The sequence below is a fragment of the Pavona decussata genome, unplaced genomic scaffold (assembly GCF_977016875.1).
Source record: "Pavona decussata unplaced genomic scaffold, jaPavDecu1.1 SCAFFOLD_219, whole genome shotgun sequence".
In the NCBI taxonomy this organism is placed as follows: Eukaryota; Metazoa; Cnidaria; class Anthozoa; order Scleractinia; family Agariciidae; genus Pavona; species Pavona decussata.
This window is the reverse complement of record NW_028145624.1, coordinates 3,275,200-3,302,761: the sequence shown is the minus strand read 5'-3', so window position 1 is coordinate 3,302,761 and position 27,562 is coordinate 3,275,200. Positions and strand designations below refer to the sequence as shown.

Below are 27,562 nucleotides of genomic sequence, written 5' to 3'. Positions count from 1 at the left end.
TTCCAAATTTGGCATGCATGAGTAGCTCACTTTCAAAGTGTTCCTGTTAAAGATTTTTCTTAACGGGTGCCCTGGTGTAAAGGATTCTTTCACGATACGTAAAAATTTATTTCCCACGTTGGTGGCGACGTTCTTACTGAAAGGTGGGTTATACCACGTTATATTTCGGCGTCTGGTTCTCTCTTCACTGTGCGTCTGGTCATCAGTTGTTGCGTGAAAATTCAATTGTTGTTTGTAGCCGCTTTTTTCTAGCGCTTGCTGATATGTGGGTGCCGCTTTGTCGAAGGATTCCTTGTTCGACGAGATTTCGTTAAGCCTTTTATTGATCGCCAGGGGAATGTTCTTTAGGATGGATTGTGGGTGATTGCTTTCACTGTGTACATAAAGCGGTATGTTGTTGGGCTTTGCGTAAGGCTCGTAAGATCCTTTGTTTAGGTTCAATGGTACATCTAGTAAGTTGACGATCTTCTTATTAGCTTCGATAGTTATTTTTAAGCCATTTTTACTAAACACTTTGCAAATTTCTTTCTTGATTCCTTCGATCTCCTTTGCTGTTTGCTGGAATGCGCCTAGGCCGTCATCTCTGTTCAAGCCTATTTGTTTCCTAATGCTTTCCGGTAGTTGGTTTAACAAGTACGATCCCACTAGTTCACAGGTTTTTTCGCGCCGTCAAAGGATCCCATTGTTACGTCGAATGAGGGTGTTGAATGCTTCTTGTTCCATGGAGTATTGTCGCTGAACAATAGTGATTGCTTGGTGTGAAAAATAATGCACCCGTTAAGAAAAATCTTTAACAGGAACACTTTGAAAGTGAGCTACTCATACATGCCAAATTTGGAAAGGAAAATCAGCGCCCACAATAAGTCCTCCCTCGTGAATAATTCTCAATCACAAGAAAAATCATGCAATTGTAGAGACAAACACTCTTGTCCACTAGGTGGTGATTGCCTAATCCAAAACGTGGTCTACCAAGCCACAGTCGTAAGCCCCATGGGAAAGGAAACATACATCGGACTTACCGCGAACCAATTTAAAACAAGATTCCGAAACCACACGGCTCCATTTAGAGATGAGAGCAAACGGAACGCAACCGAGCTGAGTAAACACATCTGGTCCCTAAAGGACGCCAAAACAGAATTCACTGTGACCTGGAAAATAATGGCCCGTGCCAGGCCATATTCAATGCAACCTTTGCATAACAGAAAAATTTTTCATCATCTGCAAACCGGGAGCAGGCACCCTGAACAAAAGGAACGAACTGGCGAGTGCGTGCCGACACACAGCTAAATACTTGATTAAGCATGCTTGAATCATCATCCTATAAAAGGAGCGTTAACTTAGTTAGTCAGTATTTCATGCACCTGACGAGAGAGGACCGCAAGGCCCTTTCGAAACATTTCTGTAGTGCAATGTTTTAATTTTTCTTTTCCTATATAATTTATTACAAAGCTCCAAGATTGTAGAGCACTCTTCGACTCAAAGATAAAATATTTCTACACTTCTATATATGTATGTATATATATTTCGTTGAAGGTGTCCGCACTGTTGCCTAGCAACAATGAAAAACAAAGTATGAATGACGTCAGGCTGTCTGGCGTCGTCTGGAGCAAAATTTGCTTACATCAGGAAAGTTTGCGTGCCGGATCAAATTTCAACTGCAATGTTCATCAATATTCACTGGATACAGAACTATCTCTCCAGAATCTTTTCCCTTTCTCCTAGAAATCTTTTTTGTGAAAGATTGCATTGAAGAAATTACACGTTTTGTGGCCGCGGTAAAATAATTTTCCGTGGGAAATAAATTCATCGAACACGACAGCGCTTCACGCACGTTGTCGCGACAGAAATAGATTTTCAACCGCAAACTAGCCTGTGGAACCTCAAAAAGACCATGCTCATCAAAATAGTTGCTATGTTCAAAAATCTTTTAATCTCCTCATTCGATGCTACAATACGAGTAAAGAGGGCTTTCCACCCAGCCCCAGCCTCGCGAGGTTTTGCGAGTCACGTATTTCTAGTTTAAATAAGTCATTCCGAAGTAGAACAGATACCCACCCAAGGGGAGCAGTTGCATGTGTCCAGCCGTTTAGTCTTCTAGCAACATGGCTTTTGAATTTAATAACTAGCTGGTTTTTGTTCTTATAGTTTCTGGTCCAGGGAACTGCAATCTATGCCTCGAGAGCAAGGCAGGAAATTGCTGCAAGAACCAGCAGACACAAGTTTGTGCTACAAATCCTTTTTCACTCGGAAGAAAACATTGCGGCTCTGCAGTGGCCAAATATTGGGATTCACAAGGGAATGCTATCGATGGATTCATCCGAGAGTGCATTAATTGTACGGGTAGGTTAGAGAGACACTGATTTCTCCTAATTATCTCATTTGTTTTAGACATTGATGACTTATGATTTTACCTTTTTATTTCTTTCAGACAAAAAGGCAGCTTGTGCGATTATAGGAGGATTTCGTAAAAGATTGAATGGATGAACTCAGCAGGAGTGTGAAATTGAGTGCTTTACCAGCCACAACTGCAACTCTCAGACTCCAACTTTAATCAAAGGTAATAAAAATATTCGTTCGAACTGACCATGTTTTCCGGGTGGGATTGTTTTAAAACAGGGCGCAGAAAAGAAGGGACATTAAAACGGCCACTGGGCACTTGGGCGACGTTTGATGTGGAGTGAGACTGAGTCGAGAGCGCCCAAAAACACACTAAATTGAAAATTTGGAACAAAAGATGGCGGCTTTGCCTCGAGCAGTCGAGTTCGAAGATCTTACTTTCGAAGGCGAACTAGGATGGGAAGACAGGGAAATTTTCCGCGAAAAGAAGGTGAACCTTTTCTGGCAAAAAGTGGAGGTGAATACTGTAGTGAGTGATTGACGAGAGAAATTCGTAAGCTCAACAAATAGCCTAAATAATGTCGTTCATAATTCATGCCAGCCTTTATTTAGAATGAGAGCCGATAAGTAAAGACGGGGTGACCATTTCAAACGAATTAGCTCCTTTCATCTAGTTCAAGGACAGCACATAAAGCAGCAAGGCTATTATATTTCCCATTTTTCTCGTGTTCGTGTGAGATCACCTGTCGTCTTTTTCTCAGTTACGTCTAGCCGAATTTTCGTTACGTGAAGAGAGTCCAAAATAAAGATGGACTTCTTTTGTCCATTGTTACTAGAGGATCTGTTAATATTGGATGATGCACCATCAGAGCAGCATGATCAAAGGGCTTATACAGAACTGTTTTAAGTCACGACCTCAAATATACGATAACAGCTAAAGTATTCACTTCTACAGTCTCTAACTAAAAAAGTTTATGAAAGTCGCTTTCTCATTTTGAAGTTCACAATAAAATTTCAGGAAGTAGAAGAGCTAGGTTTTCTCCACATACATTCTGAAGTTTACGCCATATAATCCCATATATCGTATGGAATGAACGTTTGACTTTTTGCGCTTAAGTATGAAAAGCAGTTCGCGATTCGTAGACTGTTCGAATTAATGAAACAAATTCCTGTTAATTCACAAATCGAAACCCGTGTTTTTAGCTTTTTTATCTTACAAAATGTAAGTGTAAATTTTGTAACGCTCTGTTGTAGTAATTCCTTTTCTGCATGAACCATTCAACTTCGTTTTCCGCCATAATTTTAACCAGCGCGCTCTTGAGCGCTCACGATCCCGTCTCACTCCGCATCAAAGTTCACTCATTTTGCCACCCATTCTTTTCTCCGCACTGGTTTAAATTGATCACATGGTGTGATAATATACATCAGCGGAGAGACACTATCAGGCTTAAGGGTCCACCTGGAAAAAAATACCCGGATGGATCGAAGCTTTTCCGCAGAAAATTGCGATTGTATTTCTACTTTTAAAGTAAACAAGTTGCAGTCACTGTATTTTTATCTTATGTGCGTTATCTGACATTTCAATTACTTCAACCTTCCACTTAAAGTCCAAATTGGTGGGCTGTGAATTAGAAAAGCCAGTTTCGTAAGAGTCAATCCTTAGAGCTTTAGCAGTAAGATCTGGTTTGAAAAGAATTTTCCCGTCTATAGTCCAAGTCTTGCCATTGTTGTATTTTTTTCCTTACGTTTCTCACCTCTCTGAACAGCCCAGCTCTCCATTCCGTTAAATTCTCATTGACATAGATCTTGCCCGGTCCTAGGTTTTGGGACGACACATTTCTAAGATGCAGTCAGGCTTTCTATAACTGACTCTTTGCGTTGTAGTTTCAGTTTTTCTTCGGCCACGTAGTCTCGCTTCTGGGGCCAATTTTTGTTTTAAAGAACATCAAAGTTCCGCGGGAAACCATCACTTGATTATCGCTCGAGAGAAACACTAAATTTATCGAACAAGTTCCAACATTTGAATGGCCAATTCCTAGTTAAAGATAATGAGAAAATTTTCTGGCAATTATTTCGGAAATACATTAGAAATTAAAGGGAATCACACAAACGAATTAAGAGGAATCCATTAGGTAATATATGAAATTCAGGGTTAACTAAAATCTTCTTGAATTAGGGCAGACGCTTCGACCGTCCCTAGTTGAGTCAACGTGTGCATAAAATCCGGTAATTAATTGCACGTGGTCAACAGAGCGCTAATTAGCTTATTTTGCTCTTTGTTTTCATATTTTGACAACGTTTGGAAAAAAAATAGGGGATTTTGTGCACTGGAAGTTCCTTTGACGTATGTTTGTTTTATAGGTGGCAGTCAAATTCGATAGTGCTTCCGTCAAGTCAGCGGCAGCTCGCCGAGAAGATCATCACGTCATGCCATGCTCAATGTATTAACCGTCGTTTTAAAAGTCACGTACCATTTGCAAGACGGACCGGCGAAGTGCAGGAAAAAAGCTTTAACCCGTGTAAGGATTAATAGTTAAATAGCTGCCTTACATTGAACTACAAAAATCTTTGTTATACAAGTTGGTCACTATTCTAATGTCTTTGTCCGGGAGCTTGTGAAAAAAAAAAAAAAGAAAGAAAAGAAAACAAGCTGTAGAATAAGTTAACTTCTTTTTTGTTGTTATTAATAAAACTGTTTTCCCGCACTATATTATTCAATTGCTCATTATTTGAGAGTAGCCGTAACCTTGCGATTGGATTTTCGTTCCTTAGCTTCGGGTTTGTGAAGCAATGCTAGAACCACATAAACTGGATGCTACGTTATTGAACGCTAACTCGCGATTCTAGTGCAAGAAGTGTAGAAAAAAAGGTGGTTCGAAGCATAAAAGAGAGCTAGATGGAACGTAGAAGTATTCTGGGTTGGGCTCTAAACGTTTTTTAGTTTTTCAATATGCAAGCAAAGCCATCAAACCGTTTGCAATTCCTTCTGAAATTTATCTCCGAAAAAATGTACTTTGACTTACAAATATACACGACATAGATAATGTGATTATCTTTTCGCAGAATGGTACTTTTTTTCTGTTTTACAATAACGAACTTATATTTACTTCGCTAAATTTTCAGTTTATATCACCTTAGTGCCCTTTTGTCCCCCAGGGAACAGTTCCTTTTTGTTATTGTTTTTGCCGGAAATTTTTGAAACGTCCCTGAGAAATCCAACATGCCGGACCCAAAATGGCCGTCGTTTAGAAAATAATATGTAATTCTCCAATTATGTGGCATCATCTAGTGATATCGATAAATACTGAAATTGCCGTCAGGAATGGACATAATGTAATCTAAAATGTGTATGACTCTGACTTGAAAAAAGCGTTAAAAACAAAACGTTTATCAAAAATTTTAGCAAGACGTTAGAAGATTTTCGGTCGAAACGTGACTTGCCAAGTTTTTTGTTAAACGTTTTGTTTTTAACGTTTTTTTACAAGTCAGAGTCATACACGTTTTTGGATTACATTATCAAGTGATGTTGTGGAACTTAATTAAAGGAAACATTTTAGCCCTAACAAGTCGAAGAAAAACGCAGACTTATCAATTTGGCGAAACATGCATGCAACGTTACGTTTCAGTTCTGTTTCTCAGTATCCACGAAATAATTTCTTTTATTTTTGTTTTCATTTTCATATTATCTTTAAATGATTTCATCCGTGATGAGCAGCTGAGAGAAAACCACCCTTTTAAAAATTTAATTGTTTTGAGCTCCATGATTAAACATTTGTTAGCAATGAGTCGGTTGAAGTTTTACTCAAGAAGGTGACAAGCTAAAATTTGTCATTCACTAAAGCAGATAATTGTTTTGTTTTGTTTGTTTGTATTTTTTCCCATTTTTTTCGGTTCACTAAAGCATTTATTAAACGACTTTCAGGTTCAAGTAATTTTCAATAATGTAAATAAATTTTAATGAACAAATTTCTTGTTAAACAGTATTGAACGCTTGCCCAACAGTCCGAGGCGAAGAGACTGAGAAGAAAGGCCCAAAACCAGACAGACAGACCAGCGTCAGCTTTCACCTGCAGTCAGTGCAGGAAGGACTTCCGTTTCCTAATTGACCTGTCCACCCACAACCAACGCTGTATGGGAGACGTCTATGGGAGTTAACATTCGGAGCGCGACTCCATAGTCTTGTTAGACTGACGGATGCCTATTGTTATTAGTATTAGACTTCCCACTGTATGATACTAACGTTCAAATACCTACAAGCCGTCTTAGATACATTAGAGATGGTCAATAGTAAAAGTTGAAGTTTGAACTGCTTGAATGATAAATTATGAAAGTGTCCCACCTTGTATTTGGGTGCAGTTCGAATTTTTATTATTCCCATTTCTTCAAGGCTTTGCTGAGGCCAAAAAAATATGGAAAGCCTCTTCCGAGAAATGCTACCGTGCAAAAAATACTACGCTTTTTTTGGTAGCGCTCTCCGTACTGGAGAGCTTTCATTGGAAGATGAATCCTCCACTGGGCTTTTATAAATGTTACGTGATTCAGGTAGCGAGAAATGACAAAGAAAATCAGGATTTTGCTGAATAAAAGGATGCAAGGAAGTTGAGATAAGACGCAAGTGTTGTGTACATTTCGAAATGAATAATGTAAGAATAAGCTCCCACTTTCAGCACCTGAATCGAGATGAAACTGCATTCGCTTTTTGTCTCATTGTTTTTTAAAGAAATCTTCAGTCAAGTAACTGTAAGCTTGGCTGTAAATTTTTTTCTCCTTTTTTGCCTTATAACATCGACTTTTTTAATGCAAGCAGTCACAAACGAATACGTTCTTGTGCTGGGGAATAGAAACTACAGCTAATTCAGCCAAGAGCTTCCGTGCTAGTCATAATATGCAATATACATTCAGTTTGTTTAACATTTAACCTAGCATTAAATATTAACATTTTTTTCCTTTTTCCTATCTATTGTGCTTCCCAGATCTGTCAGAAAGAATATTATACTGAGACAGGAATCAACTAATAAGCATTGAAACGGCACGCACAGGTATCGTAGATACATCTTACTCCCAAATCTGAATTCATGAAGCGCTCGAAAGAAAGTATATCCCTAGGCTATTTTAAACTGCTTGAATTACACATGTGTTTGTAAATTTCCCAATCAGATTTCAATCCAATACCGGGGGCATGAAATTTTCCCAAATTCGCGTATTTTTCATCGATCCGGGAAAATAAGATACCGTAAAAATAAACTCCTGCCAAAAAAACAATCAGCGAAATTTTACTCCTTTTATTTTCATTACTGGATTGCAATTAAATTTCCATCTCTTTCTTCACCTTCTCTACATACGGTACAATGATGTTCGATTCCAATTCTTTGGTTGTTCCTTAATATTAGACCAGTGATTGGCGCTGTGGGTGACATTAGGAAATTAAACAAAGAAAACATGGCTTTCCCTTTTGTTCAGTTTTACAAGAACCGTACATGAACTCCGCGAAAGTTTGTTCCCAGTACGTATTTCAGTCTGAAATCCAAATTCGCAAAAATTTGTTCCCGCGTAACGCAAAAAATGAGTTATCCGCGAAATTTAACTCCCGCAAAAATTTCACGCCACACGGTAGTGTCAACTGCCGCAGACAAACTTTTTTGTTTGGCGCTAATTAAATCGAGAATAAATACGAGAAATATAAGGAATGCATGCTGGGTGGAATCATCAAAGTCGAATTCTAGAATACATCATGCATTTTCCGTCTATGAGAAGAAAATAGGTAAAAATGCACCCTCTACCTGGCTATAAAATGTTCGTATCATTAATATGGATCAGAAGATTGAGTCAAAGTAAAATCCTTTTAAGTCCAAAAGTTAGGTACCGCTGACGCATTTATCAAAAGAGGAGAATGAGCAAGGAAGATCAGTTATTTGGGCAGTAATGTCTCGGAGAGGATGATGCATCGCTTTCGGTTATAATCTTTTGATATACAGCAAACAGTTGTTTCATAAGAACTCTGGGACAAAGTACTGAATTTTAAACAAGAAAACGTGAAAGCAAAAGAAAGACCACGAAAACAACTGTTGAACGAAATGGGCGCCAAAACCTTGCGATATCAACATCCAACTATTAAACTGAATAAATTCAATGAAACTGCTTGAGGCAAACAAAGCATGAAACGTCACCTACAAGTATTGTAGATGCACCTTACTAGAAATCCTGAGTTCAAGCTGGAAGCATTTGGCATTATATTTGTAGTTTATTCCAAATTGAATGAAATATTTTGTGAGTGTGATTGTAAATTTCCCAATCAGATTCTGTGTCTGATAGGGTTAAAGTGTCTCAGACAAGCGCCTTTTGTTTGACGCTGATGAAATCGAAACTGGCAACAACGAGAAATTAAATATATGGAATACATCCCCAGCGGGACGAATAAAATCGATTTCTAGGATATTACAGGCATTTCCCGACTGCTGGATGAAGCTATGTTTGAAAAAAATTCTCCAGAAAAAGCAAGCTACGTAAAAGGAGGTCACCTTTGGTTAGTAGTTATAAAAGGTTTGAGAAATTTTTTGGTAGGAAATTATAAGGAACGGAAGATTGAGTCGATACGAAAGGCTTCTGAAACCTAACATTGTGGCACTGCTGGTGTAGTTTTCAAACGAGAAGAGTTAATCTTGAAAGCAGAAGCACGCGTATGCATGATTTCTGCATTATGCAATAGTTGTTCTATGAGGGATCGCTGTATTGGTAACGCATTGTTTAATTACGTTTAACTGATAAATAATGATTTAAATCAAGAAGAAAAGAAAAGAAAGAAAACTGCGACAAATTACTGAAATTTCGAGCGAGAAAAAGTCAAGGAAAGAAAAAACCCGAGAGTGGAAGCAGAAAGCACTGACAAAAATGTCACGTCAATCTGTACTACTGAATGACTAAACACCGTAAAACGCACCAAACCTTGCGATCTAGCCAGAACTTAATGAACTCTGTGAAACTGCTTCGGGTCAAAAACGAAACACAATTATGATCGAGAATAGAACTCCAATTATCGGTTCTGAGATGTGTTATGTGTTGAGTATTTTCAAAACAAAAGCTTTTTCGTCCACAGCGGATGGAAGCTTGACGTTCTTTCTAGAGAAATTAAAGGGTTCAATTGCACAAGTTTGCTCATTCTTCGAGCAGAGCTCTGATGTTGTGGCTTTGAATGAAATAAAGACAGAAACTAATTGGAAAAAGCTGGAATTGCACTGTCGTGTCATTGAGCGTTCGTTAATGGATGTATTTTACCTACGTAAATCCAAATGAAGAAAACTTACGGACAATTAAGTCACATCTGCGAAGACAGTCGCGCATACGGAAGCCACCCATACATTGCTTCCATCTTGTTTACGCATGTAAATTCACGCACATTAAAATGCGCTACAAGAAAATCCACGTTAAGATTTCATCTTTGGGACATCTGAAATCCAAGAAATATGTTTCTGGAAAGGATTTTGTAGATTAATCTTAATCAGAATTTCCAGTGTAATGTACTATTTAATGATTCTTTTAAGGGCACGAAATCCAAAAGATATGCGCGTATATCTGTTTTCCCTAGAACGTTGAAGATGCCCTCTTCGTCAAGTGAGTACAACTCAATGAGTGCTCGTTTAATTTCTCTTTTAATTTTGTCCGTCTTAAGTAGGACTAGGGATCGCAAAATCATTGTCTTTTAACTTCTTTTTGCACCCAAATCTCAAGACTTTCGTATTTAGTTCACGTCGTCATGATGTTTTATCAGTCAATATTATATAATATTCAGTCCCTTACTTTCAGAAATCCCGGGTAGTTGTCATAGCAACAAATCCCTTTTACAATTTCCTCTTCCCCTGTTTGCAATATTTTGTAAAGCGTTAAAAAAGTTTGAAGCCTACGTGACCAATTTGCTACATCGATTGCTAGTTAGCAAACATTTTCCACCGAATATGTGTCAAATTTATGAAAACTAAAATTTATATTTTGTCGTCCCGTTTTTTGTTCGCCTCAGCTGTTGCTTTGTTTTTTCTTGTCACTAACGTTTACACTGTCTATATTTGCACAGCCGGGTAATTTGCTGATAATCAACTGTGTCTGTCTAGCTAATCAAAATCATAGAAATCTAATTACCTCGGACCAGTTTTTAGTTCGCCCCAGCTGTTGCTATTTGACCGACGTGTGCATTGTGTATATTTGCAGAGCAGTGTTCATAAGTTGTTAACCAACTGTGTCCGTTTAGCCAATCAAAATACTAAAAACTAACAACCATATTCCTATTGCCTACCGTGCAGTCGAGCATCCCCGTGAGACCACCTCGTGTTATAAATTAGCGCCCATCTCCCTTAAGAGACCACTTTTACAAATATAACATTTTCGCAGTCAATACCTACGGTTAGCGACATCTTCTCGTAAGCGACTGCGACTACTTTTCGAGTTGCTGTTTCGTGATGTCTGCAGTATTGAGTCACGTTCCTTCCGTGGGGGCAATTACGCACGAGACACAAATCAATTTTTTTCATCGACACATTTGACTTAATGTTCGTTTAATTGCCTTTTCTGAGTCAATTCATCTGCTATCAGTGGTTAATTATTGAAGTTAATTAGAAAGTCATTCACACGAGTGTTTGTATATGTCTGTAGCTACTGCCTCGGTGTCATTGCATACAAACATTGTCGGTCATTCCGGGTAAATGACTCAATTTGTTTGAGAGAAACCGGACAAACCAGTTTCAGATATACAAATTATATAATAAAGCGACTCGTTCAAAACCGTCAAGTTTCAATTCAGCCAGCAAGGGCGCTGAAGAGAAATTTTGAGGACAGCAAAAGATATCGCACGCTTCATAAGAAGAGAATCGAACAGAGGCGCTGTTTTGGTAAGTTACATTATTTTTTATTGTTAATCAAGCAGGTTTACTGTGTTCGTTTAGCTAATCAAGATCACAACAATCTAACAATCGTATTTCAGTTCTTAAAATGACGCATACATGTGTTGTCTGAAGTATTAATGCATTCGCGATTTTCGCGTGGAAGCTGTTATGTACAAATTTCCAGCATATTGAGTCCCAGTTCCATTTTTTCGCGTTTCCACCAAAACATTGTCTATTTCTCCCAGCTCCTCGTGATCAGTCTTTCTGGGGGCTGAACTTACAAAGAAATGTCCTGGTTGGGGCTGCGCTTTTAATGAACGCGGAATACCCAGACAAACTGATATTATTGGTGGATTATGTTGAATTGATCGTTAGATTATACTCTCACAGTGTCTCGCGCTTGCAAGTGCTTGCTCTGACTTAGAATATTTATGCCTTTTTAAGTTAAAAAGCAAATACCACCAAATTTTGTAACCCTTTCTTAAAATTGTCTGGAAGCAATTTGGTAACATAACATTTCAATAGCAAGAAGATTTTGACAGATATATTTCCAAATTTTTGGGGTAGTTTTTAGAAACTTTAAGTTTATTCTCGTAATTTTTATATGTTTGCACCACTTTGAGTCTTTTTATTCGTTTTAAAAATATATCGAGCAATTTGGAGGGCTTTCTGTAGTTTTGGAGATATCGAGAAATCCAATAATTGGCGGATCCGATATGGTACCGTGAAGAACAAATGAAGAAATTCTCACGTGCTGTGACGTCAATCATGTTCTTTGTAGACCTCAACGGAAACAGTTTGGGACTGATGGTGTAAACCCTTCCAGTCTCATTGCCGTAGCCTCAATTGCCTGGAAGTAACGAGGGGGGGGGGGGGGGGGGGAGGAGCCAGGCTGAACAGGGTTAATATCGTCAAGCTGTGGTTAACGCTACTTTTAATTTTAGTTGTGACAAAGACTTTGGCCTCACGTATGGTATCTTTTGTTCCAGGAATATACTGATGAAGCTAATTCTTCTTGCGATCACAATCTTATTCGTTGCGGAGAGGGTTGGTGAGTGTGAGCATGAAACCCAGAAATTCTATTGCTAACGATATTTATTACATTAAATAAATAACTAATGAAACTTAGAGCGATTTCTGGACAAAAATTTTTGCAAATGTATTCTTGATTTATAATCTATCTCGTCCACTGGCACAACTCTTTCCTTGCCTTGACAAAACTCTTGATGAAACACTCCAACTCTGGTTACGAGCCAATACCACTAAAAATTTCGCTTATAGTCACCACAGTAACCTCAAATCACAATCGCTCAGGGAATAACTTCTCTTATCACTTGACACAAAATGCCACTAATTCCAAATCTCAGGGCACTGGAGTCCCTAGTCTCAAAACACGATGCTGGCTGGAGAACTACTTATGCGGTTATTAGAGGGATTGCTAAATTTTCTAAGCTTAGCCGTTTTTGGATATTACAAAAACTCTACTTTTAACAATGCTGAGTCAAACCAAAATCGCCATACATTGCTTTGTATCTTTCTGTCTTTAAGAACAATTCTTGCTCACTTATCTCTAAAAATGCCTGTTACCTCCAATTTTCTTTTTGGATTTCAATAGCAATTGCTACGATCTTCTTTTCCCGCATAGCTATGAACCACTCGAAATACTTCTTTATTAGTAGGCAACGTCTTTAAAACATGACATCACATTCATTCAATGCGCATATGCCGAACATCGATTCTCAGACCCTAGCAGTATGCAGGATGTTTGTCCAATGGTATAAGTTTTAATTAACGCCTTAGCTCCAACTAGTCACATAAAACTTAGTAGTAGAGCATCCGAGCTAGTAATCGGAAGGTCATAGGTTCGAATTTTCTTTCTTCAAGTATGCCTGTGTCACTTGGCTGAAAAAGTACAACCATCAAACTCCCTGTTTCCCTGTTGTGTTAAATTTCGGGGCTACGTTTATCTTGGTAAGGGCTAGTCGTTGTTGCCGTTTCTTTTCCCTTGATAAGATGGAAAATTACAAAATTCTAGATTCTGAAGCAAGCTTTGCAAAACAAGTTCCAATCTTAAAGTATACTTCCCTCCATGTCCCGCACCTGTATTAAGTTCGATAGTCTTTGATTTATTCTTTTCCCAGGTGCTGGTCCACAAGTTTGCTATTCTTGTTATGGGTCATATTATGGCTGCTCATACAACACCAGATACCAAGCATGTGCGTCTGATCGATATTCACTCGGTACAACACACTGTGGTTCTGCAGCCTTGAAGGTCAGCTCGCAATCGAGTTGGAGGTATTTTCGAGGTTGCTTCAACTGTACGGGTAAGTATCTTTTCTAACAAGCAATTTTAAACAATTATTGGACGAAGTTGAGCAAAATATCGTGATTTGTTACTGGCGAGTAGATCACTTAACTTAAAAGTTTTAAATCTCAATAGGTTTTTCCTTAGTGTAACATTTCTTAGTTCATCCATTTTTAATATTTTGTAAGTTTTTTTTATGCTGTGACCGATTGAAACCACATTATGTGACATAGGCCATCTGTAAAAAGAAATTTTCTTATCTTATTTTATCAAATAATCGATCTGCGAGAAGCTGACAAATCACTAGAGTTTGCGATACCCGAGTTCAATAATTGTTTTATCATTCGATCAAAGAGTTTGTTTTTCAAATTCAAATTAGAAGCATTCCAGGAAAGAGGAGAGAGAATTGGGACATTTTCTTCTACAAAAACTTTGGTCGAACTAGTGTTGAAACAAGAGGGAAGATATTTTTTTTCTGGCAAGTTGGGGTGAGTAGGAACTACTGCAAGAGAAACATACGACAAAGGAAGAGTCACATTTTTCTCTCCCCCCCCCCCCCCCTCGGGATGGGCTTGAAGCATAGCCATGTAATTTGAATTTTAATTACATTGCTTCTTCACAAAATACACATTTCCCTTGTAATGAAATATAATTACTTTTACCTTTTTTTTCTCATATTCCAGATAAAAGACAAGCGTGCTTTGTTCTTGGCGGCTATCTAAGAGCCAGAGAGGGCATTTCTTTGGTAGACTGTAGTATTGAATGCTGCAATGGCAGCTACTGCAACTGGCGATTCCCTAACTTGATGCAGAATGCAACAACTGTCTTCAGACCAAACGGTAATAATCCTTTGCGAAATGTTTTTTCATGAATTAGGTTTGTATAGTACAGAAAACAGTGTTTAGAATACTAAACACTACTTACAGCTCTTACAATAATTTAAATCTGATTTGCAATATTAATAATACTTTTTTTCCACTAACAATACTTACCATATTTACAATACCAACTGTACTTACCATTCTTAGTAGAGCGTTTTCATTCACGTGACTACCGGCCATATTTGTTTACTGAAACAAAAGAAGGTATTTACATAAAAATAGAGTTTAATTCCCAGAGGTTTAGTTTGGGACACCAACATGGCCGCCGTGACGTCATGTGAAAACACTCTATAATAGGTGGTTTTCACCTCACTCGTCGTCACGCAAGTGAAAATATAAAATCCTCAACCATTCAATAGATAAAGTCAAGAAATTGATATGTTGTAGAAGAGTGATACATAAACAACGTGTGAAAGCCACAGGGCTGTGCGATATCTCCTAATCGAGTTATTCGAGAAAATGTACCACGGAAAATTACAGGGTTTAGTATGGGACGCCATGTTGGTGCCCCGTCTGATGGGCACCAACATGGCGGCCGGAAACCAGCAAAAACATCTGGAGTTTACCTTGGCTATTTCAAAGCCTTTCTTCTCTCTGCTGAATTTTCACACATTGACATTAACGCTTCTATTACATGTTAGCTGATCAGACCTAAAAAAAAACATGAGGCGAATCGATGTTTTCATGGACGTGACATGTTTAGAGCAGCAATCCTTCTGTCACGCACTGCGCAAAAATCTAAAATTCAAACTGCTCTATTTTCAAAACAAAGAACGCTACCCTGCTGAAATTAAGCGAGCCGCCGGAAATTTAGATTTTCTTATATGTGATGAAGATAAAACCCCAAAATCGTGTTTAGTTATGAATTTCAGTTTTTTATGACGTCATGTGAAAACCAAGAATACTCACAATACCTACATTTCTTACAATCTGTTACAATACAATCAATCAATACAATTTTACTACTAGTCTTAGTATACAACTTAATTACTTACAATATTGATTACAAAACCAGTAATGCATCCCACTGGGTGTCCTGGCTACTCAAATACCCAGCTTCTATTTTGATTTGACAAAAAAAAAAGGGAAAAAAATAGTTACTGGTTGAAGGGCAGTTACGGTATACATGGTGCTTTAAAAGGGCCGCTTACACGACAGGTAAAAGATGGTACGGACCCGATGAAAAATGGTACGGTAGCCATAATTTTTGTAAAGTAATACCCGCGCTGTTTTGGGTCCATAGGCGCCTATGGACCCAAAACAGCACGGATATTTCTTTACAAAAATTATGAATACCGTACCACTAGTACTCTTCAAAGCGTCCGTACAATTCTTTACCTTCGTGTAAGCGGCCCTTTTTCTTTTTCAAGTAATAATGTACTTTATCCAAAATTGCTTTCTTTGATGCTTAATTACAGCGATGACGTCACACATTTCGAGAATTACACCATTCCCACTGGAAAGCCACCATCTTGGATTTTAGAATTTAAATTCCTTAGAATTTAAAATTAATGAAGGCTTAAGAGGTAGCAGAGATTCTACTTCTAAAGCAACATCAACGATAAAAAAACGTTAGTGTCAGTGCAGTAATTACAATAAACAGAAGTGCTCTTGATTGAAAATCATTTCTCCAGATCTCTAATTGCATATGTTTCATGTGGGTCACCTGCTTAAAATATCCTTTAACTATAATGTACTTTTTTGGCAGTTGCTGGCCCGAGAGTATGCCAAAGATGTTTCGCGAATGATACAAACTCTTGCACTTTGAAACAGGACAACGAATTCTGCGGAAGAAGCAGTTATTTTGGCAAAACTCACTGTGGTTCTGCCAAAGTTAAAGCCAAGGACGACTTACTGGGAAATGTAACCGTAAGCATTATTCGTGGATGCATTGACTGCACTGGTGAGTTAATCATTTTGGTAACATAAATTAACGCTGATGTCAACTTTCATGCTAGCCGTTTCTAGACCGGTGGATGTGGGGTTAGATTGGATCCTGTCCGCGCCGACTAAACAATGTTTTTTTAGAAAAAACGTCATGAAAATTGAGGAATTTTTCTAAAATTTATCTGCGACAAATTTGAAGTAGTCGGTTAGTATAATTGTTACTCTAATGCTACCATGGCAATCAATTTTTGACAGGTAGTTTTTTTTTTCAGAAAATAGAAAAAAAAACCCTTGTAAATAAAAGGCTGGCCTGGGCAATTTAAAGTTTCTTATGTAAACATTTTTTAGCGTTTTTCAGCGAAACGTATGAAACGATGACTCGGTTAGATTGGTCTCCTTTCTTTTCAAGTCAGGTGAACTGAATTCCATATAAACGGGCCCATAAAACCGCTAAAATCATTACTCGTATGATATAGTATACTTTATGGATTCCTTTTCCCTTTTCCTGTAATGCGGGAGGCTTGCATTAACCGAGGTAGCAGCCAGTGGCAAATTAAATGATTGATTGATTGATTAATTTATTGATTGATTAATTAATTAATTGATTAATTAATTGATTGTTTTGCCCAATGTTTGGTCAGATAAAACCAGCCTGCTACACTTTGCTACTGTTTGTACAAGTGGTCCTTACGCTATTCAATTATTACATTAGCTGATATATCCTTGTGCCTTATTTTAATAAATCAGCAACTGAACTGAGTGCTACTGTTGGCTTTTGGCCCTAAAGATATGAACATCGCTGATGATATATCCAGAGGAATTACTAAACGATATAAGTACTTCTCATTATTATTATTATTTTTTTTTTAGATGAAAAGGCTGCCTGCGCAATAATCGCCGGATCACTTAAATATCAGAGACGATGGACATTGTTGGAATGTGAAATCGAGTGCTGCAATAGCAACTATTGCAACCAGGGAGGTAAAATATATATTACATCAAAAGAAAAACGAGGAGGAATACGTATTTCTAGGACCGTCGTCGCATACGCGACGGGCGATCAACTAGAAGTTTAATATGCCACTCTTGGCGTGCTCACGTGGTAAGACAAGGTTTTCAAAGTTTTCCATTTTCCTGTTTTTTTTTTCTTTGTTCAATGCCTTACTTTCGTGCAGTATTCTGGCATTTGAATTTCCCTTTGTTGCTTTGGACTACTTCCAGTTTGTAACGGTTTTAGAACATTTAAACTTTTAAAATAACGCCAGAGAAAACGGGACAGAAGCGAAAGATTAAGGTCGGATGTATCGATATTTTTGACGGGAAATATACCATGGCCAATTTTAAGTTAACTGGATGTGAATTTCTTACGACAACACGCTCTATGGTGTGACACCTTGTGTTACAAGCGCAACTCTGACAAACTAGACCTTCTAAACAAGACTGGTACTCTGACTTTAGTAACTTACTCATAAGAACGGGGACCTACTGGCAAACAGGCGCACCAAAAATATGTTTCTTTTTGTTTTCAAACGTCTGGCCACACGAGCGATTTTTTGTTCGCGCAGGTGATGCGATTTTATCAAACTTTGTCGCGTCGCCAGCGCGAGATGAAAATCGCACGTGTAGCCACCCTCGAACTTGCGACGCGACAGGTGAAAAAATCGCGAGAAAAAAGTCGCCAGAATTGAAATTTTGGCAACAAAATCGTAGAGATAGCGTCCGTGTAAGCCACCCTGCAACTAAGCCTCGTCATCCGCAATAGCTCGGAAAACGCCGAGATATTAACGAGTGAAATTTCCGTCAGAAGTTGATGGTAAAATCCTTCTTCCTTTCTCTTTGCGAGCCACGCAAGGACCCACGTTGACCTTTTCTTAATTTTCTTCTTCCTTCGTTTGCTTTTTATCGTCAAGAAGAAGAATGCAAATAGGCGAAGAAACAATACCCTCGTCCGAAAGGGTCGTCCGCCATGTCTGTTTATGGCGCCAGGTCTCATGAAGTATGCGATTCACGCGGCTTTCAATTTGTCGCCAAACTCGCTAGAATTTGTCACTCGTGTAGCCACCCTCTCGCGCTGGCGACGCGACAAAATTTGAAAAAATCGCATCACCTGCGCGAGCAAAAAATCGCTCGTTTGGCCGCTGCTTAAGTGGCGCGAGTTTTGTTAACCAATCAAAGAGCGTAGTATTATGCATAACCAAAGCAAACGCTTTTATATAGCTTTTATATGCTGAAAAGGTGGAGATCAACGTCGGCCGACCTCGATCTTTTGCTGCTGCCCGATTTTCTCTGGCAGTTAACGCATAAAATAAGCGAAGGAGCATCCAAGATGCATGCCGCTCTACCAAACGAAGAAGTTAAAGAAGTAAAACACAAAAATCTCTCTTGTAAAAGACATGCAAGCAGGGGCGTACAAACCTTAAGCAATATGTAATTAACATTATTCGCTTTTTGTTTCTTTTCTGCAGTTACCAATTTAACGACGTGTAATTACTGTATAAGCTACAATGATAACTATTGTACTAGAAGTCAGACAAGCCAACATTGCGCCCTACATCCAAATTCTCTCGGTAAAACCCACTGTGCCTCTGTGACTTTTGAATATCGACATGTTAATGGCTATGGAGGGAGTTTCTTTTATCGAGGATGCATGGACTGTGCAGGTAAGAGTAGACGAAGGCCTTTACGCATAGGTAGCTGTAAAAGTATTTTGACACCTTTAGCAGGTATGATGTTTCTTGTAGATTCATCGTTTTAACGGAAGAAATCGTATTTATCCTATTAACCGCTCTGGGCACTTACTTAAATTTTAGGCCCATGAGGGTGGGCGCTTATTATTCTCCCAACATTTTCGCAAGCGAGGAAAAGTCTAGAGAATAACAAAACAAGGAATAACAAGTTTATTTCGCTTCTACAAGACAAAACAAAGTGTAAACGCTAACATGAACAGGCCATAAACAATATAAAAGTTCATTGGCTATCCTATCTGAAATCAATTTTGGAACAAAACTGACTCTTCTTTTACTTGACGCTGGGTAATACAGAGATGTTTTTTCTCGTGACGGGGTGGGAGTGGGCGCTTGTTAACTCTGTGGGCTTTCAGGGTGGGCGGTTATTAACTTTTTGGCCTTTGAGGGTGGCGCTTATTCGATGGTGGGCGGTTAATCGAATAAATACGGTATCAGTAGATAAAAGTAACCCCAATTACCTAACCATAATTATTATAACCTGGCCTTCATTACTGATTGCTGTCTTATGCATTTTTTAACTTATTTTAAAAGCGTATCAGTTTTTATCTTTGAGGAACCCTTTTCGGAAAAAAAATTGCTTACTAAAAGAAAATCTTGTCGAAAAACCTATTTAGTTAGACATTTAGTTTTTCTTTTCCTTTTTTTTCCCAATGCTGGATCCCCTGGCACCTTATCCGAGCTAAAAAACAGGACCCAGTTGTTCAAAGCCCGATTAAACTAATCCTGGGTTAACGTGAATTTGGATTGGAGCCTTAGTACTAATCAACAAAGATTTTTCTAAGACATTTTTCGCCTTCAGTCTTGACTTACACTTTTCTTTGCCATTAGCTAAATATTAGCTTTTAAGGATATCTTTAAAAAGCAAGATAAAAACCTCGGTTAACAATTAACCTTGGATTAACATTAATAGGCTCTCTAACATCAGGGGCCAGGACTTTTTCTTGACACTGAATTTGTACCAGGAGAAACAAAGTTTGATCAACATGCATGTGAATAAAATCAAGTCCGCGAAAAACGTTTTCATTGAGAGATATCAACTAACACAGTTGCGACTGTCACACTTGGTGTTAGTTCAACCGCAATATGCTGAAGTGATTACTCACAATGGAGCTTCTCGAAAGTATTAACTGAAGGTAACCCGAATAAAGAGCAACCTTAATAAAACCTGAGTTGAAATATTCACTTCACAAAAGGGCGTATTCTTATGTTTTAACACTTGTTGTTAAACTGTATACTCGTGTAAGCTGTAGACTCATCCACAGTAATTAAAAATAGAAACACTTGCGAAACAATCTGAAAGGAATGAATCAGGATATTGTTCAGGTGATGAAAAAGAGAATATATTTTTTTTCTGTGAGACGTTAAGGGAGAGAAGTAGCTACTGCCAGAGAAAGATCTGAGAAAGAAATTAAGGAACGGATCACATTTTTTTTGTTGTTGAGAAATTCTGTATGCTGGAGATTTTGGGGGTTGGGCTTGAATTTTAAACTTTAATACAATTGTTTTTTTAAACAAGCAAAAAATATATATATGTATTTTCCGTGTAATGAAACATAATTAATTTAAAGTGCTACTGTGATCAAATTTACACCTCTTGAATTTTAAGTTTTATCACATAGAATTCTAGGAAAGATTAAAAACACCGTTTACCGTTTCTTAATATCTGCATTGGTTCCAGAGATATTTAACTTTGAAAAATGTGTAAAATATGTAAATGAGAGGACTGATGACGTCATAGTATCAACTCAATATAACATCAAGTATATAAATAGAGCCTTCTCAGTCAATTTACAGCAGAGACCATTGAAACCTGGTAGGCTAATAGTCCTAAAGGCAATACACCAACAGCTATAAAAAATTCGGTTCCCATGGCAACTCACTCTTTTCCAGTCCCCTTCAACCTGATTTCAATATTTTAGTGATTTTCAGCTTGAAGAACATTTAACAAGACAACGAACTCGACCTAACATATTTATACACTTGCTGGATCATGCAGATGGGGCACCATTGGCAAATATCAAAACAGAACGCCAGCGGTGGCCAGCGAAGCCTTAAGTATCAGGGAGGACTGGAACCCAGTATGTTGCCATGGTAACAAAATTGATAAGGTCATATTGTGGAGCGCACCTAGAACAATTTCACTGCAAAGAATCAAGCATTTCTGATATAAATTGGCTGAGATATCTTTTTTCATAATATTTGATTAAAATTCGGTTGATATTATGACGTCATCACTTGGCTAATTTGCATATTTTAAAAACTTGAATATCTCTGGAACAAAAAGAGATATTTGAAAATAGCAAACAGCATCTTTCTTCTCGTACCGACTACTTGTTTATGTTTTAAAATGGCTTAGATTTGGAAGACGCGAATTTCATCATAGTAGCACTTTAAATTTTCTGTTTTTATCTTCCAGATAAAAGAAGAGCGTGTTTTGCTCTTGGTGGCTATCTAAGAGTCAAACGTGGGTGGATTTTGGTAAAGTGCAGTATTGAATGCTGCACTAACAACAACTGCAACTTTGATGTCCCTAGCCTGTCGAATGCAATAACTGTCTTCAGACCAAATGGTAATAAATCTTAACTTTAAGTCTGTTTATGAATGCGTCTCGGTAAAAAAGCTTTGCGAAATGTTACCGTTTCCGTGGTGTTTAAGTACGAAGTTACCTTTGATAAATTTGATGACGAAACATTTGGTTGTGCAATGCAAAAACATGAACGTGAAATAATTAAAATCGTTTGCTTCACACAAGCTGAATAATTGACCTATTTTCGTCTGAGATTTTTTGAATTATTGTGCACGTTTGGAGGGGAGGGGAGGGGGGACGTTAATGCAATTTAGGATGGGGAATAACGGTCCTTGTAAGTAAAAGTTTAGTTATACATAAACAAGTGAAAAGAAACGATAAAACCGAGCTTGATAATGGCGTCATGACGACCCCGAAAAGTTGTTCGGTTTTATCGTTTATTTTCACTCGTCTAGAATAACAGTCTTAACCTAAAATTTTATCTTCTGGTGTTCAATAACTGCGATAAAGTCACATAATGCGGGAATTATACTATTACTACTGGAAAGCCACCATCTCGGATTATTTTTGACATTTTCGATTTCATTAAAATTAATAAACATCGATGAAAACGTCCCACTGTGAGTGTCATGGTTGAAACTTACGATTCTCTGCTTTGGGTTAAGTCGCTTTTGGAGCTACCTTTATCTTGGCGAGGTCTAGTCGTTATTGCCGTTTCTTTTTCCTTGATGAGATGAAAAATTACAAACTTCTATATTCTGAAGCAAGCTTTGGAAAACGTTCCAATCTTAAAGTATACTTCCCTCCATGTCCCGCTTCTGTATTAAGCTGGAACGTCTTTGATTAATTCTTTTCCCAGCTACTGGTCCAGAAGTTTGCCACCACGCCAGTGGGAACCAAACATGTGCGTCTGATCGATATTCACTTGGTACAACACACTGTGGCTCTGCAGCTGTGAGTGTCAGGTCGTATTGGGGTTCCGAACATGTGAAGTATTTTCAAGGTTGCTTCAACTGTACGGGTAAGTATCTTTTCTAACAAGCAATTTACAATTATTGGACGAAGTTGAGCAAAATATCGTGATTTGCAATTGGCGAGTAGATCACTCAACTTTAAATTTTTTAATCTCAATAAGTTTTTCCTTAGTGTGACATTTCTTAGTAAATCCATTATTACTATTTTTTTTTTTAATATTATGTCATTTTCTTATGCAGTGCCCGATTGGAAACCACATTATGATAAAGTCTTAATCTTATCTTATCTTATCTTATCTTATCTTATCTTATCTTATCTTATCTTATCTTATCTTATCTTATCTTATCTTATCTTATCTTATCTTATCTTATCTTATCTTATCTTATCTTATCTTATCTTATCTTATCTTATCTTATCTTACCTTATAATTGATCTGCGAGACGCTGGCAAATCAGGATATTTTGCGATAACCGAGTTCAATAATTGTTTTATCATTCGATCATAGAGTTTGTTTTTCGTTATCATTTTCGGGAAGCGATCTGTCATTTTCACACGACAGCGTGGTCTCAATAACATATGTATACGAATTGAAAATCTAAAAAATCAAAAATTCTAAACTTCTTAAATTTTAAAATCCTGCTGTAGACTCATCGGCGGTAATTCAAATTAGAAGCATTCGAGGAAAGAGGAGAGAGAATTGGTCGATCTAGTGTTAAACACAAGAGGGAAGATATTTTTTTCTGACAAGTTGGGGTGAGTAGGAACTACTGCAAGAGAAACGTACGACAAAGGAAGAGTCACATTTTTCTTCCCCCCCCCCCCCCCCTCCCCTTTTTTTAAATTGATCTACAGGAGAAAGAAAGCGATCGGGATGGGCTTGAAGCATAGCCATGTAATTTGAATTTTAATTACATTGCTTCTTCACAAAAAATACATTTCCCTTGTAATGAAATAAAATTACTTTTACCTTTCTTTTTCATATTCCAGACAAAAGACAAGCGTGCTTTGTTCTTGGCGGCTCTCTAAAAGTCGGCAGATGGGGCGAGACTTTGATAAATTGTAGTATTGAATGCTGCACTGACAACAACTGCAACCGGCGACTCCCTAACTTGATGCAAAATGCAACAACTGTCTTCAGACCAAACGGTAATAATCCTTTGCTTTACGAAGTGTTTTTTATTAATTAGCTTTGCATACTACAGAAAGCGGTGTTTAGAATACTACACACTACTTACAGTACTTACATTAATTTAAATCTGATTAGCAATACATATTAACAATAACTTTTTTTCTACTAACAATACTTACTATATTTACAATACTAATAATATTTACAATACAATACAATCTTACAACTTAATTACTTACAACATTGATTACAAAACCAGTAATGCATCCCACTGGGTGACCTGGCCAAACAAATATCCAGCTTCTATTTTGATTTGACAAAAAAAAGTAAAAAAATAGTTTCTCTCTGAGGAGCAGTATTTAAATATTACGGTATCTATGGTTCTTTTAAAGGGCCGCTGACACGACAGGTAAAAGATGGTACGGACCCGTTGAAAAATGGTACGGAACCATGAAATTATTTAAGTAATACCCGTGCTGTTTTGGGCCCATAGGCGCCTTTTCAGCATTGGTATTTCTTTGCAAAACATATGGGTTCCGTATCACTAGACAGTACTTTTCAAAGCGTCCGTACAATTTTTTACCTTTCGTGTAAGCGGCCTTTGGTTTCTTTTTTTTTTTTTCAAGTAATAATGTACTTTGTCCAAAATTGTTTTGTTTGATGCTCAATTAAAGCGATGACGTCACACAATGCGAGAATTATACCATTCCCACTGGAAAGCCACCATCTTGGATTTCAATTTAATTCCCTAGAATTTAAAATTAATGAAGTCTTAAGAGTTAGCAGAGATTCTACTTCTTAGCAACATCAACGATAAAACACGTTAGTGTCAGTGTTAACTACAATAAACAGAAACGCCCTTGATTGAATAATCATTTCTCCAGAGCTCTAATTGATTTGTTTCATGTGGGTCACCTGCTTAAAATATCCTTTAACTATAATGTACTTTTTTGGTAGTTGCTGGCCCGAGAGTATGCCAAAGATGTTTCGCGAATGATACAAACTCTTGCACGCTGAAGCAGGACGACGAATTCTGCTCAAAAGGGAGTGATTTTGGCAAAACTCACTGTGGTTCTGCCAAAGTTAAAGCTTGGGACCACTTACTGGGAAATGTAACCGTAAGCATTATTCGTGGATGCATTGACTGCACTGGTGAGTTATTAATCATTTTGGTAACATAAATTAACGCTGATGTCAACTTTCATGCTAGCCCTTTCTAGACCGGGGGATGCGGGATTTTGTCCGCGCCGACTAAACAACGTCTTTTTTATATTTAAGCAAACGTCATGAAAATTGAGGAATTTTTCAGAAATTTATCACTGCGACAAATTTGAAGCGGTCGGTCAGTGTAATTGTTACTTTAATGTTACTATGGGAATCAATTTTTGACAGGTAGTTTTTTTTTTTTTTTCAAAAAATAGAAAAAAAAAACCCTTGCAAATAAAAGGCTGGTCTGGGCAATTTAAAGTTTCTTATGTAAACATTTGGCAGCGTTTTTCAGCGAAATGTATGAAACGATGGCTCGGTTTAGCTGGTACCCTTCTTTTTAAGGCAGGTGAATTCAATTCCATATAAACAGGCCTCTAAATCAGCTTAAATCATTACTCGTATGATATAATATACTTTATGGATTCCTTTTTCTTTTCCTGTTATGTGGGAGGCTTACATTAACCAAGGTAGCAGCCCGTGGCAAACCAAATTTGCTTCAGTAGCAACTAAAATAATTTTATTGCCCAATTTTTCGGTTAGACAAAACTAACCTGCTACACTTTGCTACTGTTTGTTCAAGTGGTCCTTGCCCTATTCAATAATTACATTAGCTGACATATTCTTGCGTGTTATAAAATCTTATAAATCAGCAGCTGAGTGCTACTGTTGGCTTTTGGTCCTAAAGATATGAACATCGCTGATGATATATCCAGCCAGGAAGTTATCCCAATTTAAAATTACTAAACAATATAGGTACCTCTCTGTATTATTTCTTTTAGATGAAAAGGCTGCGTGTGCAATAATCGCCGGATCACTTAAATATCGGAGACAGTGGACATTGCTGGAATGTGAAATCGAGTGCTGCAATAGCAGCAATTGTAACGATGGAGGTAAAATAAATATTACATCGCAAGAAAAACGAGAAGGAATGGGTATTTCTAGAACCGTCGTCGCATACGCGATGGGCGATCAACTAGAAGTTTTATATGCCACTCTTGGCGTGCTAACGCGGTAAGACAAGGTTTTCAAAGTTTTTCATTTTCCCTTTTTTTTTTTCTTTGTTCAATGCCTTACTTTCTTGCAGTATCTGTTACATTTCTGGCATTTGAATTTTCCCTGTGTTGCTTTAGACTACTTCCAATTCACGTTAGGTTTTCTAACGGTTTTAGAACATTTAAAACTTTTAAAATAACGCCAGAGAAAACCGGACAGGAGCGAAAGATTGAGGTCGGACGTATTGATGTTTTTAGTGGGAATTATAACAATTTTAAGTCAACTGGTTGTGAATTTCTTTCGACAACATGGTCTATAGTGTGACACCTTCTGTAACAAGCGTGACTCTGACAAATTAGATCTTCTAAACAAGACTGGTACTCTGACTATAGTAACTTACTCATTAGAGCGGGCACCACAAATCTGGCAAACAGGCGCACCAAAATTATTATTCTTTCTGTTTTCAAACGTCTGCATTTTGGTAAATATCCTAAATACTTAAAAGACTTGTTTAAGCTGCGGTTCAGTACGTATTTTTTAAGAGGAACGGATTTTTTCACCCTACCTAAATTATGTACCATCATCTATAGTCTTAATTCTTTTAGTTATTTGGCAGAGAAATCCTGGAACGCACTTCTTAATCACTACCGCACTACCACTGATTTCAACTCTTTTCGACGGCTAATTTTGTCCTATAATTTTGTCCTATATAATTATATTGCATAAATCTTTCTCAATTTTATTTTTTTTTATTCATATTTGTATCACTAGGTAGCTCAAAGAAACTAGCAGTCGTGTTACTGTGTAAATTCGAGAAAAAATAGAGTTTATGTATGTATGTGCCGAACTTATGAGATATAACGCTGAGAAAATGGCAAAAATTTCCTTCACGCTCCATAACAATTTACTGAGATTCAGCACCGATGTTAAGCACCACAGATAAAACATACAGTTAAGGCTATCGACGTTTAACAAATTTCTTTCAGTTTACAACAGAATAGAGCGGTTTCTAATTGAGTGTCGTAAAACCAAAACCAAAGTAATTGCTCTGGCCAATCACAACAGATGTAAACAACACAACGAGCCAATCAGCATTCAAGGCAAATACATATAACTGGCGCCAAGCGCGGGAAAACGCGTGTGACGAAAACACAATTGGTTCTGGTTTGGATTCCCATTGGTTTAAGAAGTGGCGCGATTTTTGTTAACCAATCATGAGCGTAGTAATGCATAACCAAAGCAGACGCGAAATTACTTTCGACACTCAATTGAAAACCGCTCTAAAATTTCAAAAAAAAAAAAATACAGCAATAAATTGGCGTTATTACGAAGTGCGTATAGACCTTTTTCATAAATGGCGGCCGATTTATTATTCTTTTCAATATATGTTAATTGGCCCTACTAACCTCATTTTAGAGTAAAAATTCTTTTGAGTTTTGCACATGCTGACGAGGCTAGTAGGGCTAATTTTCATGAAAACAAAAGAATAATTTATCGGCCGCCATTTATGAAAAAGGTCTATGAGGTTGCTTCAAAGTTGGCCGAAATTTCAGTTATGTTTTTTTCGCCAGAGGGCCCAAATTTATATAGACCGTCAACTTATGCTAATGTTACCGTTGATAACATTTTCAGATAACTTTTTGCCCCCGCTAGGCCAAAACCCGAGGAGGCACTCTAGAATCCCGCGTGTATATATACAGGG

The 27,562-nt window shown here is 37.6% G+C and overlaps 2 protein-coding genes across 4 annotated transcripts in view; both read left to right on the top strand.

The window, feature by feature from the left end:
* Positions 1–2,145: 2,145 nt before the first annotated feature.
* Positions 2,146–4,846, top strand: LOC146459554 (putative skeletal organic matrix protein 2; the record flags this gene model as incomplete). Its single annotated transcript, XM_085089537.1, has 3 exons — positions 2,146–2,340; positions 2,429–2,557; positions 4,699–4,846. Coding segments are annotated over 2 exons (251 nt in total), but the record flags the coding sequence as incomplete, so codon positions are not given.
* A 6,273-nt stretch (positions 4,847–11,119) lies between these two features.
* The window catches only part of LOC146459553 (uncharacterized), a 29,554-nt gene continuing 13,111 nt past the window's right edge, over positions 11,120–27,562 (top strand). For all 3 annotated transcript variants that reach the window (XM_085089455.1, XM_085089457.1, XM_085089456.1), the window contains exons 1-12: positions 11,120–11,213; positions 12,197–12,258; positions 13,349–13,531; positions 14,196–14,351; positions 16,102–16,296; positions 17,151–17,261; positions 18,746–18,940; positions 21,444–21,596; positions 22,414–22,575; positions 23,517–23,675; positions 24,616–24,810; positions 25,647–25,757. In XM_085089455.1, the coding sequence (XP_084945581.1) occupies positions 12,207–12,258; positions 13,349–13,531; positions 14,196–14,351; positions 16,102–16,296; positions 17,151–17,261; positions 18,746–18,940; positions 21,444–21,596; positions 22,414–22,575; positions 23,517–23,675; positions 24,616–24,810; positions 25,647–25,757 (1,672 nt within the window). In that variant the 5' untranslated portion in view covers positions 11,120–11,213; positions 12,197–12,206. The remainder of the gene's footprint in view (positions 11,214–12,196; positions 12,259–13,348; positions 13,532–14,195; positions 14,352–16,101; positions 16,297–17,150; positions 17,262–18,745; positions 18,941–21,443; positions 21,597–22,413; positions 22,576–23,516; positions 23,676–24,615; positions 24,811–25,646; positions 25,758–27,562) is intronic.